General features: G+C 34.7%; 1 protein-coding gene across 2 annotated transcripts; it reads right to left on the bottom strand.

Moving 5' to 3' along the window:
- Positions 1 to 491: 491 nt before the first annotated feature.
- Positions 492 to 4,480, bottom strand: LOC116202879 (aquaporin NIP1-1-like). Of its 2 annotated transcripts, none has more exons than XM_031534514.1 (5): positions 3,944 to 4,480; positions 3,532 to 3,756; positions 2,648 to 2,767; positions 1,615 to 1,676; positions 492 to 931 (listed from the first exon to the last, which is right to left on the bottom strand). In XM_031534514.1, exons 1-5 carry the CDS (start codon positions 4,067 to 4,069, stop codon positions 706 to 708), a joined length of 759 nt encoding a protein of 252 aa, XP_031390374.1. In that variant the 5' UTR covers positions 4,070 to 4,480; the 3' UTR covers positions 492 to 705. The 2 variants fall into 2 exon arrangements, with proteins under 2 accessions (XP_031390374.1, XP_031390373.1); XM_031534513.1 differs by having other exon boundaries at positions 2,648 to 2,845; positions 3,944 to 4,477.
- Between the last annotated feature and the right edge of the window lie 10,438 nt (positions 4,481 to 14,918).

Raw genomic sequence — 14,918 nt, 5'->3', positions numbered from 1 at the left:
ATATGTTTATGATCGGATATAGTAACTCTTCCATAGTTGCTTTGTTTTCTTTCACTATTTTGTGATTTTCCTTTTTTGGTTGAAATACGAGTTGTTCCTAATTTATTGGGTAATACTAATCCCAGTTAGGTATTAACTTTTACAGCAGATATAACATATTTTTAGTGAGTTTCGTATCATTTTATTATATGTAAAATTCCATACTATAGTAGTGCAATTTTTTGACTCCACCGCTTCTGCTTACTACAATTTTATGATGAGTTTTGAGGGACTTGAGAGTTGTCACAGATCAACTAATCTCTTGGATCTAGAAAATTGGAGATAGAAAAATCAGCAATAAATAGTATGTGCAGATGGATAGCAAGATATACAGATCTATAGATATGATAATGGTGTCGATGCTCTGCTTCCCAACCAACCGAATTTAATTCTTTTATCTGTGAGATGATTAGATATTCTCTGCATACTAACTAAAATTCTTACACATGAAAAAAGAAAAAAGAAAAATTATCTTGATGATGTCCAACAAATTAACATGATGATCATCGACATTACCCAACTTAACAAAAACGACAGAAAAATTACACCTGGCCGTCCCAACGAAACACTTACAAGAGTATGCACAGCCAGAGTCATCTCATCAGTCGTCATTTTTGGCAATAGACTAAAAAGGAAAAAAATTCGAAATCGAACGTATTTATGGTCTTAAGTAGCAGATGAGCCATTGCGGTTCAAGCTCTTGAGGAAGGACCCGGACTTGGTGATCTCCCGCAAGGGCTTATCCGTGAATCGGATGAGATTGTAGACCCACGCTCCAGCAACCGCACCGAGTGTCGGTGCTAAAATATATATCCACAGCCCTTTGTAATGGTGGTGTAGTACGGCTGGCCCCAAACTCCTTGCTGGGTTCATTGAGGCACCCGTTATTGCCCTGTGTATGTCAAAATTCCGAGAAATTGGAACATCAGAAACCACATGTCAGTGTGTATGGTTTCCATAGGAATTGCTATAAATTGAAGCACCTCTAAAGAGAAGCTTATGAACTTAATAAAGAGCAATGAAATAAGAATTGAATACAAAACCTCTTGATTCGAATATCAAGGCAAATGTTAATGTATTGAATCCTTTTTTGAGATATCGATTTTGTTACTTAAAAGTTTCGTAATACACACAACACATGTTCTAATTTTAGCGGATGTTTTCAGAGAGACGTGGCATTAAGTCGTATATAATATTGCAGGCCACGTTTAATGGGCATGAATGAAAATATTATAGTATGAAATCATCGCATTGTATTGTAAATCATCATATCGAACGTGCCCTAGGATGTAAGTTTATACATATGTTTCTTATTATGCACGTACATATAAAATCAATAATAACCAACGTGAATTGATTCATGTGTTTCGCTACTTGTTCCATTTAAGCAATGTCTCAAGTTTGAGTCCTTATAAATGCAGAAAATTAACACTATGAGGACTTTACCCCTTAGTGGGTCAAGTCGACTCGATTAGATTAGTCGGGATCCAATTGGACTTTCGGATACGAGGGTTAACACTGGAAAGAAATAAAAACAGTAATAGTGAAGGAAGAGGATGGATAAAATATAATTACCCGGCAAAAATCACGTTAAGTAGGACAGTTGCACCAATGGCAAGACCCGCGAGTTCTCCTATCTGCATGCATTTCCCACATAACCAAATTAAAGACATAATTATCCATCGAAAATTAACAAATTAAAGACATAATTAAGTTGAGGTCAGGGGATAATATTTGGTCGTGGTTTGGCGATTATATTGCTTATAATAATAATAGGAAATCATTGACCCAGCAGAGAAAAAAGAAAAAAAAACCCAATGTTAATTTGTAAAGGAATTCTTCAAAGATAGCATGTGAGTTGTTGGCCCTCCCATATCAAACTTCGGTTCAACTAATATCAGAAGAAATATTATCCCATCTTATTATTAATTCAAGATCATAAAGAATCGTGAATTTCAAAAAGGCATATCGCTACATAGTAATGGCTAATTAAAGACATATCGAGACCCTGATATAATTTAAAATATCACCATATCGTCATCGCTATTATTATTAGTTTAATAGAACTATATAGTGATTGAAAAATAGTACCTGACAAGGAATTAATGTGTATGAACTTTTATCTGTTAATATTATATTTTAATGCAATTGTTAATGCATGTAAAAGGTAAACGAAACTTATAGTAGTCCTATAAATTCTTACATATATTTAAATTATTTTTCGATTATAAATAAGGCATGAAAGAGAAATTATAAATAATTAATAAAGAAACACGAGTAGTCCAATTAGGTATCAAATTTGCGACCTCCAGATTAACAGACGAGTATATATGTCACTGTATTATATCATCTTTTCATTATATATATTTTAATTGGATATTAGTAATTTTCACTAAACATTTAATCCAAAAAGAGAATCCTCATTTCCAATGTAAAATCAAGTAGATGAATGGCTTTTCCAAAGATTGCGTAATGGGGTTGCCCAGACGCGGAAAATTCAAAGTAACACGTGTGCAAACCGATTATTAACCTGTAATTAAAAATAATTACAACAAGAAAAAAACAAGGTGATTATATTATTAAGAGCTAATGAAAATGAAGAACTCACCGCTCGATTATCAGTGGCAACACCGGAGACGATGAACATGAGGTAGAAGGTGATGATGAACTCTATCACAAAGGCCTGCATGTCGGAGCCGGCCGGTTGAGTACCGGCGAACTGGTTCTCCTTCCCGGTGAATAGCAATCTTAGGGTTCCATTAGCCAGTAATGATGCCAGCACTTGTGCTGACCAGTATGGCACTACCTGTTCCCATCTTGAATTTATCGGTACACAAATATAGACACACGCACACATATACATATACATATACATACATACATATATATATATATAAAATACGAAAATTCATTTTAAATTATCGCCATGACTAAAACGGGATGATGTCTTTGCCATATAATTATGATATGGCATTAATTTAATTTCCAACCTATTGGCGTCTATCCAAAGAATATATATGCACTTACCAAAGACATCTTTTTTTTTTTTGCTCATAATTCCAAAAACTTTCTCTGCCAATAGATTTTGTTAGCTTCAATTACATCATTCTTAACCAAAGACCATATAGTTGGGGTTGATGGGGCCGTTGCCCGTCGCCATTCTAAATTTTTCTCTTGAAATTTATACATATCAATTTCTAAGAAAAGTTTTTACGAGAAGGAAAACAAAATTGAAGCACGATCAGCCTACGGTGACTTCCAATTTGTACAAAGTCCAACAGATCCGATGACCGATAGGGACGCCACAACAAAGCGCGACTAGAATACGGAATATAATGTGTTCACATCATCATGATATTCGACGATAAAAGATGGTTTGCTTTGCCCATTGTCGCGACATGTCACGATTGCTGTCGACAAGATACATCGTTTTGTTTTTTTGTTTTTTTTGGAAAATTGTTGGCAGTTTGAAGAGGATGAGTCAATGTTTACCTGTTTCCAGGGGAAGCGTCCGCAGGTGGCGAAGGCGAAGGTGACAGCGGGGTTGAAGTGGGCGCCGGAGATGTGGCCGACGGAGTAGATGAGGACCGTGACGACGAGCCCCCACACGATTGATATCCCCACCAGCCCGATCACGTTGTCGTGGTTCTTGTTCACGACGACTGACATGCACCCGGAGAACAACAGGAAATACGTCCCGGCCACCTCCGCTATCAACTGCACACACAAATCGCACCAACACAAAAATCCTAAATCAATCCACACCCCCACGTGCAAAAAAATCACGAATTGTGTCGCGACAACTTGGTCCAAACTCAAAAGGTGCGAAACGTTCAATGACAGAATCAAGAAACAGAGCAGAATGTCTGGAAAACAAGTGAAAGAGAGGGGTTGAGAAACAGACCTTCTGGACAAAGGGGAAGGTGAAGCATTCATTGGTCTCTCCTTTCCTCGACTTGGCGGGGGCAGGGACATCTTCGTTGACATCCAAAGCGACTCCATTACAGCGCCCTGGGTGCTCTGCAGACATTGTGGTCGCCTCCCCTGCTCTTGGTGATCAGAAACAGAGGACGAAAGAGACAGAGAGGCGTTTGGATAAGAGAATCAATAAATCGTTCTTCCCTGCTGTAATTAGCACTGACTGGAATGGCGCCCTTCGATGGCAAAGAGATTTACGTGAAGACCAGAAGGAAAAAAAAAAAAAAAAAGGCTTTTTAGGGGAAAACGACGATCTGTGCTATGAATCAGAAACAGAGCAGGAGGGCGTTGAAGGCTGCTTCGACCTCCTCAGAGTGTGCAGGGCAATACATATATCCTCCTATCCTCACATGGCAATTTAAAAAGCCAACGAGGGAAAAAGAAAAATATATCTTCTTAATTAAGACATATTCTTGATTATGGTGCTGACTTGCTATATGGTTGTGAATTGATGATACCGCGTTGATAGAGTTTCCGAATGTGTATTCTGTTGGTGAGAAAAATCTTTTCTATCTTTCTTTCACGGGGAATTTTCTTTTCGGCTAAAATTTTATCCGAAATTCAATTATCCTACAACTCACGGATAAGATAATAAATACTGTGACATTATTTTTTGAAAGTGCAATTATATGTCAATCATCTCAGTGCAATTTTGAAAAGAGGAAGAATGGAATGATAGATATTTAATTAATGAATTTTTTTTTTTACGAAATGTAATGGCTATAATTAGTTAAATATAATATGATATGAGCAATTTGGTAAGTTGAAAGCAAGACGAAGAGACTTTCCATCTCTATAATAATAATAGAGATAGAGAGGAATTAAGCGAAGAGACTTTCTCCGACTTTGCACGGTAAATTGCGTATTGTATTCTTTGTTTTATTGCATTAAACTCTTTTAAATTATTATTTTATTTGGATAAGTCATATTCTAGGAAAACGTATATTCATTCATTTCACTATTCCCAAACAATCTTAAATGCGGTTCTCTGTTATAATTTATTTTTACTTTTCCATTTTAGAAAAATGATACATTCCATCACAGTTTGAAAATAATTTTCACAGTGCATTATATTTTAAAAAATTATTATGATGCATCATGAAATTTATTTAATTTTTCACCATGCATAATTTCCGTCAACTGATGAACGGAAACATGACGCAACACGTTATTTGGACAAACGGTGCCAATGTGGCCGCGCTTACTCAGTATCTAGATCTCACTCCCTTCTTTCCCCCGGTCCCAATTAAACGAGGACATGACAACCGTGCATCACAATTTGAAAATAATTTTCACAGTGCATCATATATTTTGAAAAATTATCATGATGCATCACGAATGGAATGGGACCATTGGTACTGTTTGTCCAAATAACGTGCAACGTCATGCTTTCGTCCATCGGTTAACGGAAATGATGCATGGTGAAAAATTAAAAAATTATGTGATGCATCATGATAATTTTTCAAAATATGATACATTATGAAAATTATTTTCAAACTATGATATGTATTTGCATTTTTTTTCTATTTTTTCAACTTAATTCTATAACAAAAATGTCTTTTTAGCCAAATTTTTTTCCTAACAATTGGTCCTTAAAATGGCCCTTTTGTTATGGTTTTTGAAAATTCAAGGACTAAATCGATGACCAATTTTTTTCAGGTACTGAAGCGGCGGTTTTGGAAAATTTTGAGGATGACAATGTTAGTAGTCTCTAACAAAATATATATGCATGGGAAAGTTTTTGGTAAAATCAATCAAACCTCCAGCCATATTTTGTTTCTCGGTAGGAGTACAACAATACGTTCATTTTTGTCGTATCTTCATTCACATCTTACTCTTGTTTTATACATTGTACGATCCTCGAGTCATGAGTACGATGCATCGTTGTCCTCCCACAATAGATAAAATAGGGCTGTCTCTTTGGCCACGCGATTGAAAAATTTCCAGTATGGGGATAGGGTTGGAGAAAACCCATAAAAGGTACAAATTTGTATAGTTATATGAGTAAATTGGCAAATTGATCCTCGAGAGGTGAATTTTATCTCAAATGCATATCGACTCATTTTTTACATCAACTTGACCCTCAACCGTTAACATTTACATCATCCTGGCTCTTTCATCACCTTTATGTTAAAAAATGGATGGAACACATTAAAAAAAGTTTTTGTTCTAATTCATTTTATGATTTTTCAATATATTATATTATTTTAATGCTATATTCATTAGCCAAAAAAAACTAAAAACTTGGAAAAAAAAATGACTTTTACGAATTACACACAGAGAAAGGGAGGAGGGGGTGCGGGGGGAGGGAAGATCGGCAGTGGGGCAACCTCGTCGGCTATCGCCTCCTAGTCGATACCGGCGGATAGGTAATCCTTTCGGTCACCATTCCCTTCTAGGTTGTACATCGCGGATGGGATGTGCAACCACGAGTCTTGGGTGCAGAGGAAGAACCTGCCCTTCGCGAGCTCGGAATCAAAGAAGGCGGGCGATAGGGAGGAGATCTGGAAGACATTGAACTCGAGATAACAACGAAAGATATGAAGAGACAATCATCCTCTTGCTCCATTTGTTTTTTTTTATTATTATTATTAGGTAGGGGAGAGAGGCACCTTGTGACCTGCCCCGCCCTCCTTCCATACCATTCTTTCTCTTGAACAAAATTCTGACGAGCAGTGAACGAATGATAGAGGAGAAGAGACGATGAAGTTAAGGAGGAAAGAGGGCGCGATTGCCACTCGTGCAACCCTTCTTCGTCGTCTTCTCCTACGTCATCTTCACCGACTTCACCTTCTCCTCCTTCCCAGGTAAATTAAACCATAAAGAAACTTTAAGCTCTAGTTTTTCGATCATTTCTCTAAAAATTCTTAGATGGAAGCTGCACGGTTTAATTCAATGCCTGTCCATCTCGGGTTTTTTTTTCTTGCTGAATGGGTGTGCTATTTAATTTGATTATGTGGAGGGTGAATGGGGAGCTTCCTTACTCGAATGAAAGAGAGAGAGAAAAAAGTTGACAACAAGAAATAGGTCAAATTTATGATTCGATTCTTTTGGGGGGTCGGTATTTGGGGTTTAATGGCGGGCCCCAGGCCGTACAATACACCGCCCGGTGGACTAGTCGGTTGTTACGGCGTCGAACACCATCGAAAAAAAAAACAGAGAAGGAGATAGAAAAAAACTATAAAAAAATAATTTAACATAAGTAATGGAAGAGACAAAAAGATTTCATCCATTTTTTAACGGGAGGGTGACTGAAAGGTTACGATGACATAAATGTTATCAGTCGAGGGTTAAGTTGATGTGAAAAATAAGTCGATGTACATTTGAGACAAAATCTATCTCGAGATGATCAATTTGCCAATTTACTCATAGTTGCGTTCGAGTCAAATTACCTAAAATTGAGTGCCTCTTAGTAGCTCATATTGTCTAGGACAGGTAGGTACCTTTTCAGGAAGGTGCTTTTAATAGATTTTTCGCTGAATAGCTTTTAATAGATTGCTCCAAAGGGTAGATAGCCAGATATTAAAAGAAAGGGAAGAAACCAGAAACCAGAAATGCAAATTAGAAATGGAAAGTCCAGTTGTATTTTGATGAGCTCTTGGATCAAAAAATAGATAAAGAAGAAGGATAAAAGATAGAATCAACTAGATTTACTCGACATGATGAATTATCATGAGCAAAAATAGTTATTTTGATTTGTCACGCTCAAAAATAGGCGCTAAAAATTAGGATTTTCACCACTGAACAATTTAAATTGTTCAAATAAGAAAGATAAGACTTGCACAAAGCAAAGTTCACTCAATATTAATCTTCTCTTCTTCTTGTTCATAACATAGCTTATATAATACTCTTACAACAACTAAAGTTAATGATAGTTATTTCCCAAGTATAATGGGAAAGAGAGAATTATGAAAAAGATAAAGCATTTAATGAAGATACATTAACAAAAGTCTTCATGCATTAGCTCCTTATCTCCCTTGTTGCAATAACACCTGATTAACTACTTTTAATGAGACCCTTAATCAAGTTGGTCAGGTGTTTTACCACCTAACTAGTTTTCTGGCGTGTACATTGTACAGAATTTGTTCACATGCTCCATTAAATTTTTAACTATGACACGCATTTCGATATATAAACAGATAAATAAATGCTGCATGAATTAATTTTTTAACTTTACTTATAAGATATCAAAATTCGACGCAAGCATTTTTAATTTTAAAAGCAAATTCTATTCATATAGTGGTAATTTGATAAGATCACTGCAACATAACGTAGAAAATTTTATGATGCATAAAGTTTCATGTAAAAATTTTTAGTATATTATATATATTCTAATAGTAAAAAATAGAACCACCATGAACTACATTCAAAATTTGAATTTTCAATTTTCTTTGAAGACTCTTCCTATTTTTAGGTCATTTTTAATTTCACTTGCAAGAATTTATATGAGAGACTTTTAGTAATATTCTTCAAAATACGTGGATTGTACGTATAAGATGAGAACTTATTTGTTGTTTATGTATATTCACTATGATATTCATTTTTATTGATAGCATTTTTTATTTTAATTATGTATTTGGAATTGTATATAATAAATGATAATTTATTTATTGTATAATATATTTATTTGTTATCTCTGTAGAATAATTATAATATTTATATATAGATTATTTACTCTTTATTTAAAATAATTTTCCTTTTTCACTGAAATTGCATTGAAAATATCCAATTATTAAGAGATAGTGATTCCAGATTAATATCAATCAATTTATTATTTCCCTTTTCATTTTACAATTTACTCATTTCTGCGAAATGATTATCACATGCCGACATGCATATATATACTATTATCACATGTTCTTTGTTTGTGTAAGACTTGTTTGTTTTAATTTTCTATAATATTTAATGTTTAATTAATGAAATTTAGTTTTTACTATAATATTTAAATTTAATTTAGTCTATTTACTATAATATTTAATGTTTAATTCATTAAATTTAGTTTTTTACCGTAATATTTAATATTTAATTTATGGAATTTAGTTTTTAACAATATTGAGAACATTTATTACAGACATTTATTACATGCGTAGTCTATTTTAATATATATATATATATATATGATTTCATGCATTTAATAATGTAAATGGGCCCGGTCGGTCTTGCATCAAGTTTCTTGGCCTATAAATGAGTGAATGGACCTGAAACAAAATCGATTACATTTTAAGCTGATTCCTAAAATTACATCATTTTCTTGTAAAAGATATATAATTGTCCAATTGTATTGAGAGAGGGAGTCCAGTTACGCTTGAACTTGATTCGGAGCCAAAAGATATTGGATCCATCCTTGACAGCGAAAGTTTTTTTTTTAACTCAATTTTGCTTCCTATTATTTTTTCTAATTGCAAAAGAGGTTTACTAAATTTAGTATATAGAAATAGTAATCTAAATTCTAAATAAATGGGCAATAGTAATCCCACTGGTGATGATCGAATATGAAACCTCTTAATTTCTAGACGAAAATACGTGTCACTGCACTATGTCTCCTTTCCTCTTACATTATTTTTACTAAAGTGGAATTTTTTTTTCGGTGATACTAAATTGGAATTTGATAACACTAATTAAAAACTAAAATTGAATTTTCAGTACTTAATTGGATTTGGTTTGTTGGTTTAGCATAAAAATAAAATTAATAAACTAATAAATAAAGTAAAAGAGGCCAAGGAAAATGAGGAGGATTACTGTCTAGTCACCAAACGAACATCGACTTGGTTAGATTACGTGCAGTAGGATCTAGGGAATTTCTTGGGAAGATGGGGGCCGCTAGTATGGAATGGTACACTGTAAATTAGGCTCTTCGTACAATCATTGGTTAGGCTGGCCTAATCATGGTACGACCACCTCTGTAAAGAGTTAATCAGTCAGGCAACAAAATGAAACCCCACTTATTTATTTATTATTTTGCTTAGTCTCTGTAATTCCTCTGAAATTGCAGTGGTACCCCTGAACCCTTTCAATTTGCAAAAAAATCCCAATTAGTCACAAGCAATGGGAGAGTTGAGTTCGAGACGATTGGAGGGCGATTCACGAGACGGGTGGCAGTGGCTCCAATCATGAACCACCACTGCCACATGAGAGGTTGCTGGCAAGCACAGTGGCCGCTATCGACCTCATCTTGGCGGGTCGGGATCGGAGCCATTGAATCTCCCTCTTTTTCTTGAGGGACAGCATTTTCTAAAATAAATTATTCCTCAAAAATTGTAAAAACGTCCAAATAACATAAAATTGTCCGTTTTCTGCCGCATCAAATATACAAGTCAGAGTGGTGGGGGTTCTCTTGCCTGCTCCCACCGCCATAGAAGCTGGCGACCTCATCAAGGGTGGTAGGGGCCAGCGACAGAACCCCTACCACTTCGATTTCCCCCTCCCTCTATAACTCGGATCCTTCAACTTTTTCTTCTTCTTTTTTCAATGTTTTTATTTGTAGAAAAGAATAATATAATATTCAACAACTGGGTCAAAAGTGCAAAAGGATGAAAGTATTGGGCTGACAATTAATTTAACACAAAAACTACAAGATTTTCCATACTTGCTTCACCAAACAAAATTATCTTAATTAACCAAGCACTTATTTCATTCTCCACTTAAAATTTCAGCATTTGATATTTAGTATTTACTTTTAAGTTGAAACCAACACTACTAAGTCAATAAGCCACATTTATAACTAATAGAAAAATTCCAATCGATATATAAGATACAAAAGATTAAATACGAAACGTGAGAGCCTCATTTGGTAATCCTTAACTCATGGTAAGATATCCTCGGTTGAATTGAGCTTTTAATTCCAGTTCAATGAATTTTACAAATACTTTGTTTGTACCATATTCGACGTATTCTAATTATTCATCCATATTATTTGTATGTAATAATATGTAATTAATTGTTTCAAGAAATTAAAAGTTTTTTTGATAATTTGAAAGAACTTGTCAAGATATATTATAATTTTCAAGTTCAATGTGCCAAATACCCTTATTAATATGATATAAAAATTCATTTTTTTAAGATATCTCTCATTTTTTGTTGTATTAATGCATATTACAAGGATTTTTTATTTTAGATAACAAGGAGTGACTGGTCTTTGCTTGACCAATTCCCGTAACTAGGAATGGACCCGGCAGGTGCTCGCCAACCTAGACTTGGGATCCCATAACTAGGGATGGACCCAGTGGGTGCCCGCCGCCCTAGACTTGGGAAGAACTACAAATTCTTAATATGTCTTCACGAATTTTCCATTATTTTACATGAAATTATTGTATCCCATCCCCTTATCTTTGCAACTTTACCTTTTCTTTACCTTAACTTCAGTTTTGTCCCATTGAATTAAATTTCTAGATCCGTCCCTGCTAATAACTCACATCAAGCTTCGAGACAGGTCATTCTAACACTAGCCAGCCTTATTAGATTCATTTTGATAAGCAGCCTTATTAGATTCATATTACAAGATTATTTGCTCCCTCTATATATTATTAGCTTTTCTACATGACTAAATTACATATTTGTTTGCCATCATTATATTTATTTATTTTGCGCGTATTACGTTTTTTCAAAAAAGTATAACATAATTTTTTATATTTATATTCACATTGTGGAATGTGTTTTGAATTTCGATCCCAAGAATTGAAGACTCGACAAACGGGCAACCGACTGCAGACAGTCGACCACAATATAACAATTGGACACAGGAAGAAGAGCAAGTCCACAGACAATCGACTATAGTAGCACGTGTAGTTGACTGCAAAAGGTTGCAAAATTCCTCAGCAAAATCTCGTAAAATCAGAATTAGATTTAGCTAGTTTATTATTTCCTTACTCAGTTCATTTCTTTCCTCTCGACAAAATCAGCTATCTATCTTTTCAAGAGTGTGATATTTTCAAGATATTCAGAATATTGTAATTTAGGATATCACTGATTGAGATCAAATAGGATTTCCATGTTGATAATGTATCATGTTCCTATAAATATCTAATAGAGAGCACTCAATTCATGTGGCTACAACGAAGTTCGAGATCGAGAAATTCGTGGGCAGAACAAGATTCAACTTTGGCCTGTTTGGAGAAGAGAACTAGATGTGAAGATCTTTTTGGTCATCTTGGCTGGATGAAGATTTGACCATTGAGATAGGCGGTGCTTTATATTGCTCTCAAAGCTAAGGAGAATTCAAGACAAGGTGGAGATTTATTGAGTGTGTCTTGAATTTTGGCCCCAAGACTTGAAGACTCGACAGACAGGTAATGGGAAGGACCTAGATCGCAGACAATCAACTGCAGTATAGCAGTTAGACACAGGAAGAAGACCTAGTCCACAGACAGTCGACTGTGGTAGCAGGTGCAGTTGACTATAGAAGGTTGCAGAATTCTTGAACAAGATATAGCATAATTAGAATTATATATAGCCGGTTTATTATTTCCTTACTCAGCTGATTTCTTTCCTGTCGACATGATCAACCCAGTAGTGTCTCATATATTCTCTATCTTTTCAAGAGTGTGATATCTTCAAGATATTCAGAATATTGTAATTTAGGATACCACTGATAGAGATCAAATAGGATTTCCATGTTGAGAATGTACAGGGATCCTATACATATCTAATAGAGTGCGTTCATGTAAAGATGTAGGAGAGCGGCCCTATGAGGGTCCAAGTTTGGCTCTTTTTGTACCCTCCAACATTATTATTCAATCAGAAGTCACCATTGAGTCTCATTTCTCCATGGATGTTCCCTTCAAACATTTATATTGCGTTTGAGAGTTTTAACATGTATATCATGTGTGCAATTCTTCTCTAGCCCTCATTATCTTCGTTCATATTGAGTCAATCCCCAACACACATGTACGTCATATGTGTTAATTAGGTAACTTTGACCATGTAAAAATTTGACAAACACTTATCGCAGTATGTGCTAGTATCAACTATTTATATTGGAAAGAAAGTCTAAGTTTCAAAGCATTATTATATTCCTGGTCCCATTATGGGACCAGGGGACGAGTAAGGAGCTTTTCCCTATTGGGTACTTCCTTTAAAAAAATTATTTCAATTTTTAAAAATTTTCTTCTACCTTTTTTGTTCTCGGTGTTCTTTAGATACATTTGACAAGATATCCGATAATCCGATTGACCTCTTAGTCGAAATGACCATTATGATTGGACCACTTTTTTCGATGAACATTTAATTCCACCTTTTTTTAATAAAAAATTTCCTCTTTTGCCCAGTGTTTGTAAATTCGACTTGGACAATATATAGCCCAATTAATCCCTCGCCTAAATGAACTTTCACCATGGTCGAGCCTGTATATTTTTTTCTTAACTTTTAGCTAGAATTTTTTTAAAAAAATATATCGAAAACCTTAGATATACAAATTAGCTTATATTTAAAATATTTTCTTTTTCAAAATTTAGATATATATTGCAAATTTAAACTCACGGATCTTTTTTTTTTAACTTAATTAGAAGGATTAATTTTGATTTTTTCTTTGTATGTATCCCTAGTATTCGAAAACTTAAAATAATGGATCTCTACAATTTCAAATTCAAGCCCAGGTCCACCTACTAAAGGGTAATGCTCTACCGATCATAAACCATCTCTATGCAAATGACTAAAACTTGAGATCTTACTAAAAGAGAATGGACGTCGAATATTAATTTTGGGATTTATATAAGAAAAAACTCTTGGCTCCCTTTTCCTTTTCCTTTCATTTTTTTTATTTGGGTGGTAAGGCACCAAAGGCCACCACTGTTTTTGTAGGTTCACTAACAACCAATTTAATAAATTATTTTGGACTTTCTCTATTCACATAACTAAAACTTGATGTCGTACTTAAAGGATAAAAGACGTTGAGTATTAATTTTGGATTTTATATAAGAAAAACTCTTGGCCCCCTTGTTCCTTTTCCTTTCACCATTTCCTTTTTTATTTGGGTTGGGGGTGCCGAAGGCCACCACCATTTTTCTAGGGTTGCCGACAACCTAATTAAAAATTCTTTTGGAGCCACTTAGATTAGCTTTGGTGAACCACATGGAACTATTCAATACCATGTTGGCAAATAACTGAAATTAAAAGTGAAATTGATATCGTATTAAACGTGATACAAAATTGAAAGTTGGTATATGTACTAAGGAGTGGCGAAGGCAAAGTTAGACCAATTTTAAATATAATCATGAAGGACCCTAAATAATTCAATTAATTAACAACCATCAAATTATGGACAAGTTGAAAGTAAATTAACAAATTTTATTCATAGATAATTATTTGTATCATGTATTTTTTTATCTATATGTCACCTACATTATTACATAAATTGATATAATGTGAATAATAAGTAATTAAGAAACATATTCCATTTAGATAAATGATATCTATATGGGGCATTGTCGTCCTAATAAGAGGACATGATAATGATATGACTCATCTAGTCAAGCATCATGTGATATATGGCATAACTTTCAGTCATATATCTAGATATCATAAGTTTATAGAATGCTAAGATCCCACGTCGTTTCTTCCTCTAATACGATAGAATGTGCTTGTAGTTGCGAAAGATCATTCGACGACGGATGAAATTCCAATCATGACATCAACGATATTAGGCGGCCTGGTAGTCTCCCTACCTTCTCTGCATGGAACATTCGAACAATAATACCGTTTTCTGGGAAAAGGAAGGCAGTAATAAAAATTGGAGAGAGGTGAACTCCATTCTCCATTCCCTGAAATGTAGTAGAAAAGTGTTTTCCGGAGTCCAAGCCCAACTCCTCCTGGGCCTACTCTTCGGCCCATATGGCCCAACTCCCTGTGGGCCCACTCTTCTGCCCATAGGGCCCATCTCCATCTCTCCATCTTCTTCTTCCTCAGTA

The sequence above is a fragment of the Punica granatum genome, chromosome 4 (genome assembly GCF_007655135.1).
Source record: "Punica granatum isolate Tunisia-2019 chromosome 4, ASM765513v2, whole genome shotgun sequence".
Taxonomy (NCBI): Eukaryota; Viridiplantae; Streptophyta; class Magnoliopsida; order Myrtales; family Lythraceae; genus Punica; species Punica granatum.
Note: the sequence above shows the minus strand (reverse complement) of the source record. Positions and strands in the feature narration are given on the sequence as shown.